The 15,456-nt window shown below is 45.9% G+C and overlaps 1 protein-coding gene and 1 long non-coding RNA gene across 5 annotated transcripts in view; one reads left to right on the top strand and one right to left on the bottom strand.

The window, feature by feature from the left end:
* The window catches only part of CDH23 (cadherin related 23), a 1,682,716-nt gene that overhangs the window by 868,425 nt on the left and 798,835 nt on the right, over window positions 1–15,456 (top strand). Inside the window, exon 14 of one of the 4 annotated variants that reach the window (XM_068258234.1) lies at window positions 2,776–3,172. The exons of the other annotated variants lie outside the window; for them this stretch is intronic. Coding sequence (XP_068114335.1) covers window positions 2,776–2,916 — 141 coding nt within the window. The 3' untranslated portion in view covers window positions 2,917–3,172. Of the gene's footprint in view, window positions 1–2,775; window positions 3,173–15,456 lie in introns of those variants that run through there. 4 annotated transcript variants of the gene reach the window in all.
* Window positions 1–15,456, bottom strand: part of LOC137536156 (uncharacterized) — a 52,465-nt gene that overhangs the window by 22,168 nt on the left and 14,841 nt on the right. The window lies entirely within an intron of this gene.

Below are 15,456 nucleotides of genomic sequence, written 5' to 3'. Positions count from 1 at the left end.
CAGAAGCAGCATATCTGGCTGGGGGGTCCCTCAATAGGGAGGGTGACAGCGCTCCCCCCCCACACGGCTAGCGGGCCCCGGGCCCCCCTACTGCGCACACACATGAGCAAGCGGCAGCTGCACTATTACATTCAGTGGCTGCCGCTGCTCAGATTCCGGAGGCACTTCCGGTCTAGGTGCAAGGGGGTGGTTCCAGACACCAGGAACAACCCCTTCAGTGCGCTAGTGCCCGCCTCCGGTTTACTTCTGGAATTTCAGACTTTAAAGTCTGAAAACCACTGCGCCTGCGTTGCCGTGTCCTCACTCCCGCTGATGTCACCAGGAGCGTACTGCGCAGGCACAGACCATACTGAGCCTGCACCGTACAATCCTGGTGACATCAGCGGGAGCGAGGACACGGCAACGCAGGCGCAGTGGTTTTCAGACTTTAAAGTCAGAAATTCCAGAAGTGAACCGGAGGCCGGGCCAGAGCATCGGTGAGTGGCTGAGCGGGCACAGGATGTCTGTTGGGGGACCATTAGAATCCCCGGGTTTGTTCAACTCATTTCCCCCTGACCCCCCTTAGAATATTCCTTTAAGACATAACAATAAAAGTTCTTCAGGTAATACCTATGACTAACTGTATAGGATTTGCAAGCTTTCTAAACTTTAAGATCCTCCTAAAGACATGATACACAACTGAAACAGAACTGGTTCTGTATCATGCCTGAAGAAAGAACATAGTTTAGGGAAAACTGCAAAGAAATCTTGAACAGTTAGGCATTAGCATTATCTAAATTCTTGTAATGTCTTTGGATTCTCTACATGCAGGTCTAGGCTCCGTGACTTTTGCTGCCTGAGGCAAACTCGTGCGAATGCACCCCCCCCCCATTTGGAATGATCGCACAGCACCCAAAAATTTTCCCCCTCAGTATAGGTAGGTGGGTAGCCAGGTATAGGTTGCCCACTGTATGGTGTATCCCGGTATAGTTGCCCCAGTATAGGTAGCTAGTATAGTTGCCCCCAGTATAGTTGCCCCAATACAGTTAGCTAGCATAGTTGCCCCTAGTATTAGTATACTTGACCCAGTATAGGTAGGTAGTATAGTTGCCCCCAGTATCAGAATCAGAATCTTTATTATCGCCAAGCACGACTGGGTCGTGCCTGGAATTGGGCTTGGCACATACAGGGTACTGATACAGGATATAGATACAGATACAGAACAGAACATAATACCAGGTGCAGAGAGACAATGTGGCATAAGTTACAACACAAAAACAACCAAAGAGTCCGCTTAAGCAAGAGCGCCATCGATGTGCAGAGTGCCTCAGTGTAGGCACGGTATTGTGGGATGGGGATGGGCAATTTTGTGGATAGAGTTCAGAAGGGTGACAGCCAAGGGAAAAAAGCTGTTTTTATGTCTTGAGGTCTTGGTGAAGATGGACCGGAACCGGAGCCTCTGGCACGAGGGGAGCTGACTAAAGAAGCGATGGCCTGGGTGTGAGGGGTCATTGGTGATCTTTAATGCTCTGGAGTACAACCTGGAGTGGTAGAGGTGATCCAGAGAGGGAAGGGATCTCCCGATGATCCTCTCCGTTGATCTGATGACCCTCTGCAGTTTGAGCCTGTCACTGGCAGAGGAGCTGGCGTACCAAACCAGGATGGAAGAGCATAGGACAGGTTCGATTTTAGCGGAGTAGAAGTTTGTCAGAAGTTTTTGGGCCATACCAAACTTTTTTAGTTGGCGGAGAAAGAAAAGTCTCTGTTGGGCTTTCCTCTGTGTGGAGGCAGTGTTGGCCTTCCTCCTCAGGTCATTGGAGATGGTTGTGCCCAGAAGGCGGACACTGGGGACTCTTACTACTTCCTTGCCATCGATGCGGATTTGGGGTGGGATGCCTCCTGAAGTCAACTACCATCTCCACAGTTTTTGCTGTGTTTAGGACCAATCCGTTCTCTCTGCACCAGTGACAGTGTAGTATAGTTGCCCCCAGTATAGGTAGTATAGTTGGCCCCAGTATAGGTAGTATAGTTGCCCCCAGTGCCTGCTCCCCCCTCCCCGCAACTGCCGCTCGTGTCACCTTCTGAGCTGGTGACTGCTTCGTCTATGATCGTCCCTGGCCAGCCCCCTCTCCTTGACGTCCTAGACCTCTTACAGCAGTGCGATATGCTGCTGCTGTAAAGAGGAAGGAAGCAGGACAGTGGCTCCCCTGGTAATGGTGATATACATCATTGCTGCAGGGAGTCACTGTCCTGCTTCCTTCCTCTTCCCAGCAGCCGCAGGTCACGCTGCTGTTAGGTTCTGAGTGGAACTCTGCAAAACTTCTGCTCCCCACCACTCCCGTGGGCTGCAATGGCCCACTTTCACTTTGGTGACCTCTGGGTCACGCCGCTGCATTGAGAGACTGTGTGTCTCTCATAGCGTGCAGGAAGGCGGGCGAGCGGCAGGGGGCATGGCCAGGGAGAGAGAGCTGCCCAATGGCAGCTCTGGAAACCCTGCAGGAACGGCCCTGGCGGGCGTTTTGAACAGGGAATCACTCCAAGATAGCGGCAAATATTGTCGCTAATCTTGGAGGGCTATAGCGCGGTGGGGGGGGGGGGGCAAAGAGCGGCGGTGTGGGGACACAGAGGCATGTTATAAGGCAGAGAACATTCCTCTTTGTCCCATCTGCCCCCCCATCTGGCCACCTCGGTTCTCTTTAAGTTTGTTTTTTAATTGATGTATAATGTTTTAACAAACTTTTATCTCCTATAAATTCTACTTGTAAACTGTACTATATTGATTATTACTTTGATTAGGCTAATATGATGCCATATTCTGCTGCTGCTAGTACTACTACTATGAAAAAAGAAAACGGCAGATTGGAAGGAAGAAAGACGTTTAGAGAAGACAATGTTCAAAGCCTGAAATTTGCTATTATGTGCAAACAAAAAAAGTGAATCATAACTTCATCTAGTTCTGCTCTGAAATGTTCCCTGTTTGTGAGCAGTCAGTATAAAAAGAAAAATCTTTACTCAGCAGGAGTGTGGGTTGTGTATGCTCTCTAGCATATAATTCTCACTTAGAAGGAAGCATAAAGAGCAGCACTTGCAATCTCAAATAGCTGCTTTTACTTTAATTAACAGCTATGTGTGCTAACAAGTTAACAAAATACAGCCATCAGCAATTAAGCTAATAAAATTCAATTAAGAGTGATTTTGTTATCTTCGCCTTTATTACTACCCTTAACTGACTGTATTATTGCCCTATTCTTTGCACTGACATAAGGCACCATAGTTACAAGTTTGTTTTAGTGATTGGGTGAGGGGGCATATAATTACGATTTTTAATTTTATTTTAATTGTGCATGCACATTTGGGGTTAATTGTTTATCCAGTTAGTTAATTATGCAGAGTTGTTTTAGTATCAGACAGTAAAAGCTTTTGCAAATCCTACAGTAGTAACAACCTCAAAGATGCTAAGAGTATAAATATTGTATAAATTACAATGCGTTTGGTGATTTCAACCATGCAGTTAGAAAAAGACAAATTTTGTAAAAGTAATCACTTTTAAAGAGACCCTGAAGCGAGAATAAATTTCGCTTCAGAGCTCATAGTTAGCAGGGGCATGTGTGCCCCTGCTAAAACGCCGTTATCCCGCGGCTAAACGGGGGTCCCTTACCCCCCGAAATCCCCTCCGTGCAGCCAGGGATCTCTACCTGATTGAGGCAGGGCTAACCGCCGCAGCCCTGCCCCACGTGCGTCTGTCAGCGCGTATCTCCGCCTCTCCCCCGCCCCCCTCAGTCTTCCTTCACTGAGAGGGGCGGGGGAGAGGCGGTGATGCGCCGCTGATAGACGCGACTGGAGGCAGGGCTGCAGCCGTTAGCCCTGCCTCTAGGAGCAGCAAAATCTACGACCAATTTGGTCGTTGATTTTGCGGGGGGGGTGAAGGGACCCCTGTTTAGCCGCGGGATAGCGGCATAACTATGAGCTCTGAAGCGAGAATTCTCACTTCAGTGTCTCTTTAAACCATAATTAAACCATATTTAATTTAAACCATAATTCAATACATTTTGAGGCCCTTGTCTAAGGTGCCAGATATGTTCATCTCCTGCACTAACATAGGACCAAAATATTATGCCACACTTTTACTGAATGCATAAGGGCCCTTTTCCACTGGAATAGTGATGTGAATGCGGCTACCTCGCCGCATCGCATCACTGCCGCTGCTGGCCGCGTCACTTCCACATCTCCCGATGCGGGAGTGTATGGAGGGGACGGTGGGCGGGTGCAGCTGTGCGAGAATCTGCAGCATGCCGCAGATTCTCGGATCGCTCTGCACCGCTCCACACACAATGCACGGAATGGAACCTGTTCCATTGCTGTGCATTGAGATCAGGAGGACACCCGCGTGTGATGCGACTATGTAGCCGCATTGCACCATTTCTAATGGAAACAGGCCCTTAAACATTGCACCGTTTCTAATGGAAACAGGCCCTTAAACAATTACATTTTCATGTAATAATGAGTAATTGTAAAAGTACAATTTTTTGCTAGGGGGCATTGCACTCTCCTGTCCTAACTATACTCAGATACACACACTTGGTCCTGTATGGTTAGACAAGCGGCATAGCCCACGCATAGGAAATGTTTAAATATTATTATTGATTTATGTGACGCTAGTATATTAGGTGGCACGTTACAATTAGTGATATAAAAGATATACTGTATACATACAATTGCATGTGACAAACGAGGGTAATACAAATATAACAGCACACCAAGCTCAAGGAGATTAGTAGAAATAGATAGATGTTAGGTAGTTTACAGCAGTATCATTATACAATAGGAGTAATTTTTCTGCCAACGCATGTAGCCAAAAGGAATAGAAGGGTGAAATATGAGGTGAAGGACCCCAGTAACTTATATATGTCGGTATGCAGCCATATCTGGGTACAAAAGAATAAGACCACACTGGGACAGTATCTGTGTAACATGCCTTAGGTAATGATGAACATAATGTACTAATTTAACATAGGTGTTCCCAATATCCAACAGCATTTAGAAGTAACCCCAATATCTGCCAGCATTACGTGACCTCCAATATACACCAGCACTCATAGGCATCCCTCAACATACACCAGCAGTCATAGGTGTCCCGCAATATACACCAGCAGTCATAGGTGTCCCCCAATATACTCCAGCTGTCAAAGGGTGCCCCCCAATATCTGCCAGCATTAAATGGTCCTCACTAAATGCCATCAGTCACAGGTGTCCCCTAATATCCACCAGCATCAAGTGACCCCTGATATATGCCAGCAGTCATAGGTAGCTCCCAATAATTACCTGCAATTATAGGTGGCCCCCAATATCCACTAGCAGTCATCGTTGGTCCCCAGTCTGATCTGGGGACCAGCACATTACACATTTTCATGTAATTATGAGTAATTGTAAAAGTACAAATTATAATTTTGATTACAAGTGAAATTAATTAAAACATTTCTAAAAATGTTGCATTACAAATTATGGAAAATTCAAGTTCAACATTAGCCTTAGGTCAGATTATAAACTGGAGACAAAAATTCTGTATAGAAATGTATATGACATCACCACTAGAGATGACAAATGATCTATTGGCAAGTCCCTGTTATGCCGGGCATACAAGGGTCAACCCGGCGGCTCAATTAGCCGCCGGATCGACTGCCGCCGTGTCCCTGCGGCCATCCGGATCAATTCCCGCTCATCCCCGCGGGCGCTTCCTTATCTTCCGCTCGACTCCCCGCTATTGTCCGCCCGTGGGTCATCGGACCTGTCGGATATTATCAATCGAGCCATCAGTGGCTCAATTGATAAGGGAAAAATGACTAGTGTATGCCCAGCATTAGAGCCTGCTTTCTTGCAAGATTTCCAACTGCCAAAACAGCAAGCAGCAGCTACTTCACTTGCCAGCAGTAAAAATGTCACCATGTGATAAATGTCAGAATATAAATCAGGGATTTAAAATATTTTACAATGGGCAAACACTGACTAAATCATTTATACATAATTATTGTAAAAATAAAGCACTTTTTTTTTTTATTACATTATTTTCACTGGAGTTCCTTTTTAAGGCTTTTGTCGGGATCCGTTGAAAAGGGTGCCTAAGCTTCCTGAATGAAAAGGGCGCCTCCATAGACATCAATGTTATTTCTGCAAATATCGGCTACAAGGTGGTGAAAAGGGCGCCCGAGTTTTGCTATAGGCTACAAGCAGGCACCCCTTGGTAACCAATATTTTATTTGCATACTTTTGGCTACAGTAGGGCATCTCTTTGTAGCCCATATTTTTTTTGGTTACAATTTTTTCGGCTACAGTAGGGTGCCCCTTTGTAGCCCATATTTTTTTCAGCTACAAGGTTTTCTGCTACAGTAATGCACCCCTTTGTACCCCATATTTTATTATTTGGCTACAAGGTTTTCGGCTACAAAGTTTTTGATTCTGCTACAAAAGGGCGCCCCTTTGTAGACCATATTTTTTATTCAGCTACAAGTTTTTCAGCTACAAGGATTTTGATTCTGCTACAAAAAGGGCACCCTTTTATAGCCAAGATTTTTGATTTGGGGGTGCAGGGGGGGTTAGGATAAGGCTTCACAAGCCGGGGTGGAGGGGGTCTTAGGGTTAGGCATCACCAGGGGAGTCTTAGGCACCACCTGAGTGGGGGTCTTAGGGTTAGGCACCACCTGGGGGGTCTTAGGAACCACCAGGGGAGTCTTAGGGTTAGGCACCACCTGGGGGGTCTTAGGGTTAGGCACCACCAGGAGGGTCTTAAGGTTAGGCACCACCAGGGAAGTCTTAGGGTTAGGCACTACCAGGGGAGTCTTAGGGCACTTCCACACTTGGACGTTGCATTAGAGGGGACGTTAAGGTCGCATAACGTCCCCTAATGCAACGCATGGTGGTGGTAAAGGATGCTACATAGAGCCACATTATGCGGCTCTTGATGCATCCATGATGCGTACTTTTTGACACATGCGCCGGTGGAGACCACGTGATCGGAACACGTCAGCACAGTGCAGTGAATATTAATTAGCCATGTGGCTATGGACATTAGCGGACTCTCCCCTTTTCCTCTCCTGCACTGAGAAATGTGCAAACAGTCTAACGTGGCTAAAACCGCTTATAACGCACAGCATGCTGCACTTTGTTTGAACGTGCAGCGTTACACTCGAACGCAACGTGGACACTGTGAACAGCCCATTGATTTTGCATTGCTGTGAGTTGGTCTGCGGTACATGCTGCTGTAACGTCAGCCTGTAACGTCCAACTGGGAAAGCAGCCTTAGGGTTAGGCACTACCAGGGGAGTCTTAACCCCCCTGGCGGTCTATTAAAAACCGCCAGGGGGCAGCAGAGCAGTTTTTTTTTTTTTCTTAAATCATGTAGCGAGCCCAGGGCTCGCTACATGATAGCCGCTGTGCAGCGGCATCCCCCCGTCCTCTTCAATCGCCTCCGGCGATCTCCGATCAGGAAATCCCGTTGCAAGAACGGGATTTCCTGGAGGGCTTCCCCCATCACCATGGCGACAGGTGGCATGACGTCACTGACGTCGTGACGTCATTGGGAGTCCCGATCAACCCCTCAGCGCTGCCTGGCACTGATTGGCCAGGCAGCGCACGGGGTCTGGGGGGGGGGGCCCGGCGCGACGAGTGGCGGCGGCTAATCGGCGCATAGCAGCAGCGATTAGAGTGCACACGCAACTAGCAAAGTGCTAGCTGCGTGTTGCAAAAAAAAAAGTGTGCAAATCGCCCCAGCAGGGCCTGAGAAATCCTCCTGCGCGGCATAGCCCGTGCTCAGCACGGGCTTACCGCCAGGGAGGTTAAGGTTAGGCACCACCTGGGGGGGGGGTCACTTCTCAGCTATATCTTTTATAGCTCAACAAATTTTGCCTATAACAGCATCCTTTTTTACAAACAAAAACTAGCTTTTTCGGCTACACTAGGAGCCCTTTGTAGCCGAATTTGGCATATATGGGCTACACCAGGCGCCCTTTGTAGCCAAATTTGGAATATATGGGCTACACCAAGCGCCCCTTGTAGCCGAAGTTGGTACATGGGCTACACCAGGCGCCGTTTTTGTAGCCCAATTTAGCATATATGGGCTACACCAGGCGCTCTTTTCAAATTGACACATTTTGTCTTTTAGGCCTCTCTTCCACAGGTAGCTGAACTATCCATCTGTCGTGCAGCTCAGCTTTCCGTTTGCTGGCAAAAAGAACCATTCAGCTGCAATTACATGCAGCTGAATGGAAGTGTTTGGTAACACAGGGGGTGTCATGTTTAACATGCAGCAGTATAACCCAGCGGACAAAAACGGTCTCATGACACATAGGGATGGCAACCACCATGCTCAGATGTAACTGCATGGGGGGCTGCCTGCGATCCTCCCATGCCAAGCACAATCAAGCGCCCTGCCAGTGGTCGTGAGCAGCCTACAGGAAATTAATTCACCATCCGCAGCTGCTCATGGAAACAGGCCCTTAGTGATTCCGTTTTAACATCTTACAGTTAGAATGAAACATTTTACATGACATGTTGGTGTTAGTACAATGACAATTTGTAGGCTAAGATTTTATTTTTATTTTTTTGGGTACTGGCAGGTAGAGATGTCCCGAACGGTTCGCCGGCAAACGGTGGTTCCTTAAGCAGTGGCTGGAAGTTGTAATGGTTAAAGGCTCTGCCTCTGACACAGGAGACCAGAGTTCAAATCTCAGCTCTGTCTGTTCAGTAAGCTAGCACCTATTCAGTAGGAGACCTTAGGCAAGTCTTCCTAACACTGCTACTGCCTATAGAGCATGCCCTAGTGGCTGCAGCTCTGGTGCTTTGAGTCCGCCAGGAAAAAAGTGCGATATAAATGTTATTTGTCTTGTCTAATTTTTCTTTTGGTTTGAGCATAAATGGTACATGCTAGGCTAGTTTAAGCTAGTAGTGTTGGTGGTATAATGGATATGTTAGTTACCTACCATACACTGAGACCTGGGTTCAATCCCCAGCCACGGTATGTAAGCTGGCTTTTGAAATACTGGAATTCCCTGGCAGAAGAGACCCTCCTCCGTCCGATAGGAGGGAGGAGGGAATAGGTAGAAGGGTGGAGGGAGGGAGGAGGGTGGAGCTCCAGGTATTAGAACCCTTGGAACATGATTTCTATCATTTTTCCAGCCAGTAGAAATTTTTCTAAATTTTGAAGTTCGCCTCCCCATTGAAGTCTATTGCGGTTCGTGAACTTTTTTGCGAACCAAACTTTCCGCGGAGGTTCGCGAACAGGGTTTGCGAACCAAAAATCGGAGGTTCGCGACATCACTACTGGCAGGCCTTTAAAGTTTAAATGTTGCATTTTAAGTTCTTGAGTGATGGCAGGTGCAGCAAGAGCAGCGTTTGAATAATGAGAAACGAGTAATTTGTGCACTGGGGTCAGGATGGTTTAGTGTGATGTTAAATTGTGGTAGGCCATACTGATGCATGTTAGAACAGCCTGTTGAGGATATGATGAGCACATGCACTTTTTGGAAAAGACAAATGCAAGTCATATTTTTTGTTGGTGATGTCTTTGTGGCCAGATTGTTAATGTGAGGAAAAGATCTAAAATCAAATGTAATCTTGTAACAATGAACATGAGAAAAGTTAGCTATTAATATTGATTGATGTTTTTGAGAGAAAAGGAGTAGATTCATAAGGTGGAACAATCACAACTTCACATTTGTCCATGTAACCAGCTCCCTAGCTATCTCACCTATCCCAACCATTTTGTCCCATAGCCTACGCGACACCTCCTGTGGCGCCAAAAACCACCGCCATGGAACCACCGCCAGGTCCCAAAGCTTACGCGACACCTGGGGCGCCAAAACCACTGCCATGGGACCACCACCAGGTCCCAAAGCTTACGCGACACCACCTGCGGCACCAAAATGACCGCCATGGAACCACCGCTAGGTCACATTGCTTACGCAACACCTCCTGTGGCGCCAAAACCACTGTCATGGAACCACTGCCTGGTCCCATAGCTTACACGACACCTCCTGCGGTGCCAAACCAACCGCCATGGGACCATCGCCAGGTCCCACAGCTTACGCTACACCTCCTGCGGCGCCAAAATAACTGCCATGGGACCACCGCCAGGTCCCATGGCGTGAACAACATCTCCTGCGGCACCAAAACGACCGCCGTGGGACCACCGCTAGGTCCCATGGCGTAAGTGACACCTCCTGCTGCAAAAAAAAACTAGAAAAAAAAAAGGGTGGAACAGCCACTAGGTCCCATGGGCTACCATTTAGCAAAAACAAGGTTTCATTTGCGATTACTTTAATTTTTCCGCCAGAATGCGGCGGAACGTAATTTGCTCTTTCCGATCATCCGCAATGCTGTTGGTCAGGGGGTGGCTGGTGATAATGGGCCTTGGGTGGTAAACAAAAAAAGTATTAATTCAGCCCTGATCTCATGAATTATCTTACCTTACTTATTTTTCACCTGATCTGTAAAAATAACTTTTCAATAGTTCACAAGCAAATAAATCACTAAAAATATAACACACGCATACTGTATATACTGTATGTATGCAAGGCAATTAATTAAATAAGTTTTGCGAATCAACCCCATTGTGTTACTGAATGACAGTTTTACTTGAGCTTCTCTTTATGGATGCATACTCTAATTTCTTGTAGATTTTTATATAACAAATTAGACATCATAGTTCCATTAATGCCTGGAAGTCCCTCTGATCGAGTGGAATCAAATCAAACACAAACTATGACATTGTCACCACTGTGTTCAACAGGTGGGACACGATTCCTATGCTGGAAAGCAAAGTTTGCAGTGTTTTTTTTCTTTTGTCAAACATTATCTTTCATGTAAGCCAGTCCAGTTTTAATTTTGATTTCTCAATCTACAGAACATTATCCTAGTAATTGTCTTGCTTATCTTTGTAACTGTAGCAATGTTGTGTTTGAATAGTAGTGGCATTCTGCTATACACCTCATTTTTGCTCTGTAATATTTTGATAAAGAGACTTTAATTCCTTACAGATTAACCCGTGAGTCTAAGATTTCCTGGTCTATTACACTTGTTGCTTTAGTTATGGTCTTTGTTAGTTAGCCATGCCTGGGAAAAGTAACAGTGGTGTTGAATTTGCCTCTAGTTGTACACAGTCTGCTTGACAGTGGTTGGTTGACTTCACAGCTCTTTAGCCTTAAAGAGACTCCGTAACAAAAATTTCATCCTGTTTTCTACCATTCTACAAGTTCCAAAACCTATCCTAATGTGCTCTGGCTTACTGTAGCACTTTCTACTATCACCATCTCTGTAAAAAATCAGCTTATCTTTCCCCTGTCGGACTTGTCACCCTGTGTCTGGAAGGCTGCCAAGTTCTTCAGTGTTGTGGTTCTGTGATGCATCTCCCCCCTCCTGGCCCCTCTATGCACACTGACTGTGTGTTATTTAGATTAGGTTGGCTTCTCTCTGCTCTATTATCTTTTACAAGCTGGATAAATCGTCCTCTGAGCTGGCTGGGCTTTCACATACTGAGGAATTACAGACGGGCAGAGCTGTCTGCACTCTGCAGGAAGAAACAGCCTGTCACTTTAGTGGATGAAAGCTGCAGGGTCAAAGAAACACAAAAATGATCTCTTGAGATTCAAAAGGAAGGCTGTATACAGCCTGATTGTGTATGGATGTATTTTCTATGTGTGGGCATACTGTACATCAACCTACTTCCTGTTTTGGTGGCCATTTTGTTTGTTTATAAACAAACTTTTGAAAACTGTTTTTAACCACTTTTAATGTGGCGGGGAGTGGTGAAATTGTGACAGAGGGTAAGAGATGTCCCCTAACACACTGGTATGTTTACTTCTGTGCGATTTTAACAATACAGATTCTCTGTAAGGTGGCCACACACCATACTATTTTTTAAAATATCTGTTCATTTCGAGAATAGCAATCAGTTTTTCTGACTGTAACAATTCAAAAATCTGACCCATGTACCACACACCTATGTTTATTTTTTTCCCCAATCATGAATAAAATTATTGAAAGCTCAGAAAAATTGATTGGAACTGTACTTCAAGTATTTGACAGTCCATCACACACCACACAATACTTGATAAAGTTGGTCTGAAATTTTCAACATGTCTATCAATTTCCAAAATCTCCCAAAATTACAAAAAACGAATGGGAAATTTGATCAGATTTATTGATTGAAAACAAAGAAAAGCTCTTGATTTTTCAATTGACATCATCGAATGGGTGAAAAATTGTATGTTTTACTTGTATGGTGTGTTGCTACCTTATTGAAAGCTTTTCCAACCTCGTAATAATCAATAAAAGCATCAATAATTATTTGATATCCTGATAGGTAGGACCAGGGCCGAATTTACCATAAGGCACTGTAGGCACATGCCTACAGGTGCCTACTGATGTAAAGGAGGCTCATTCCTCTCCCTCCTAAGCAGAGGTCTAAGTAGAGTGTAATGAGAGGTTACTCGCATGGCTCTCTGCATTTCACTGATGATATCTGATTCCGTCAGGGTCACCTCTAGCTACATAATACTTGGGTGCACCTCTAGCTACATAATACTTAGGGTACCTTTGGCTACCTCATGCAAAAGGGTTACCTGTAGCTATGATGGGAAAGAGAAGTAAGGGAGACGTGACACCTGGGCCAGCCAGCACACTTTGTGGTGCTTTTCACCGGGGGTTTGTACATTCAGGGAAGGCAAAGTCTAAGGTGCCAGGACATCTGTGCCTATAGGCTCCTGTAATGGAAATTAGGGCTTGGGTAAGACACGTTTACATAAACCTGTGTTGTGAAAAGATCAGAATTGAGTAGTGAAGATCCAATTTTCAATTCTTTACTGAAGCCAGAACCTCCCATACTTGCACCTGATTATCATCACATTGATTAAATCACCCAACTCTAATTTCACCTTCGAAGGAAATAATTGAGGTTCACATGCTTTTGCCAGGCACAAATAAGTAACTTTTCCTCAGGACCTAAATAAACAAGTGTAGTGCTTTAGGCGGATTTGTTTCTTTGGATGATCAGTATCTAATTTTAGACGTTACACAAAAACATGTTTGAGGTCATACAAAAACATTGAAAATCCAGTCTGTTCCTAGCATTTCAGTCACCACAATATTTCCATTAATTCAGGAAAATGAAACCGAATGCTCTAATTTTAGAGTAAGGAACCTGTATTTATTTCAAAAGACAACTTTGAAATTGAAGAGGTATTCTTTTATTATGTAAAAATATGTCCTTTTTATCATTTCTTTTTTTAATCCTTTCAAAACCATTTTATTTAAAATAGTAGTGTCACGGACGGTTGCGGGGCCGCGGGCGCGTCCTGGAACCGCCCGTGAAGAAAAAGCAATCGCACTCGATTCCCTGCATCGATTGCGCTTCAAAACGGTACAATCTGGGTTGAGTGTGTAGGGACAGCTGAAGTCCTTTTCTTAGCAAAGAGAGCACCATCCCAAAGGCTGGATGGCTCTTTTGATATGCTAATGAGCCTGAGCCTAATCTGCCCCAGAGAGTCCCTGGCTTCAAGCTGTGCTGATGGCCCATCCATCAGGTATAAGGTGACAAGCACCATGGCAGGAGCAATCTAGTTGGGCTAAAAGCCAGACCCACTGGCTCATTCCCAGCAGGGGAGGCGACACCTCGCTGGCTGCTCCAAACTTCAAAGAGCCTTTGCCTGGGAATAACCTGAGTCTCATAGCAAATCCATAACTTCCCAGATCTGTCATATTTCTGGGGTTCCTGAGATGGCAGCTTCACCAAACATGGGGGAAGTGTAGCATGAGCCCCGGTGCTGGTTCTGAGGAAGTTTCAGAACATTCTGAGGTAAGGACTGCCAGTTAGGCAGTTTGAAAAGGCCCTGATGATACCACAGGGGTCCCACCCCTCATGTCTGGTATCAGGGCGCTGGGTAAATCGAGACAGACCTGAAAATGTTAATAAATCTGCCCTGACCTGTACGGTTCTGTGAGATAGAGCCCATATATGGGTAGATATGATTTCTAGCCCCAGTACAAGGGGAGGGCTCATCTCATCTTTGAAGGGGGTGTATGGCTCCCCGCCCTCACTCCCTCCTACTGAAGCAGGGGCATAAGAATGGCTGAGGACCCAAACTCAGTGTCCTCCACACTGAACCATCTTGCACTCATCAGATGCCAGCTTGAGGATATGCTGGCATCCACCTGGTCTGAACTCTGAACTCTGAACTCTGGACTTTGAAACCAAGAACTTTATGATTCTTCCCACAATAAGGACATCTTTCCAGGAACTAAGTATTTTTCTCCCTTCTTTTATTTTTCATACTGGCTATTACTGTTTTAATAATTGTTGATTTTAATAATTGCCTGTATATATTAATTATTTATATTGCTGTGAATAAAAGACTTCCTCCAAGTCATTCACTGTTTCGCTACCCTGCTTATCAGCACACACAGAAATGATCCTGGGTCTCTGAAGATACGCTACTGTTTGTTTGTTGTTGGCTAGACAGAATATCGTGTGTTTAACCGTTTTATCCGCAGGATTAGTCAGTCAGTTAGTGGGCCCCACGGTCCCATAGTAACCGCGGTGGTGGCAGTTTACTCTGAACCAGTAGGTGACGTTGTAATTACCCGTGTCTCACAGGCTCCCTTCTGAGTTGTCTGCGGCTAATTCTTAATGGTTCCTGCGCATTGACTGCGACCAGAGTTCGCACGATCTGTGCGCTGGCACCGTTTAGAAGGCTAAGTGCGGTCAGCCACTGAGGGCTCATGTGACAAGTAGCGATACAGAAATCTCACAATAGTACAACAAATTGTTACTCAGAAATGCAATTTTTATGTCATAACAATTGTATAGGATAGACATTTTTACAATCATCTTTACTATCTAACAAAGTACACGTTAGCAAATGAAAATAGCTGGTGGAAGCAATTTACTTCCTGTTACTATCATCTTTAGATCTAATACACAAAGAATTATACAGACAGAGTGAGAGCAGCACATTTTGCTGACTGCATTAGAGGTCCTGCATCAAATGGGTTGGTTTAACCCTCCTGGCGGTTTGCAAAAAAAATCGCCAGGGGGCAGCAAATCTTTTTTTTTAAATTTTTTTTTTTTTTCATGTAGCGAGACAAAGTCTCGCTACATGATAGCCGCTGCTCAGCGGCATCCCCCCAGCCCCTCCGATCGCCGCCGGCGATCGGAGATCCGGAGATCCCGTTCAAAGAACGGGATCTCCCGGAGGGCTTCCCCCGTCGCCATGGCGACGGGGCGGGATGACGTCACCGACGTCATCGACGTCGTGACGTCAAAGGGGATTCCGATCCACCCCATAGAGCTGCCTGGCACTGATTGGCCAGGCAGCGCACGGGGTCTGGGGGGGGGGGGCGGCTGCGGCGCGACGGATAGCGGCGGATCGGCGGGTAGCGGCGGCGATCGGGCACTGCACGCAGCTAGCAAAGTGCTAGCTGCGTGCAGCA

This window comes from Hyperolius riggenbachi, chromosome 10, assembly GCF_040937935.1.
Source record: "Hyperolius riggenbachi isolate aHypRig1 chromosome 10, aHypRig1.pri, whole genome shotgun sequence".
Classification (NCBI taxonomy): Eukaryota; Metazoa; Chordata; class Amphibia; order Anura; family Hyperoliidae; genus Hyperolius; species Hyperolius riggenbachi.
This window is presented reverse-complemented; position numbering and strand designations above follow the sequence as displayed.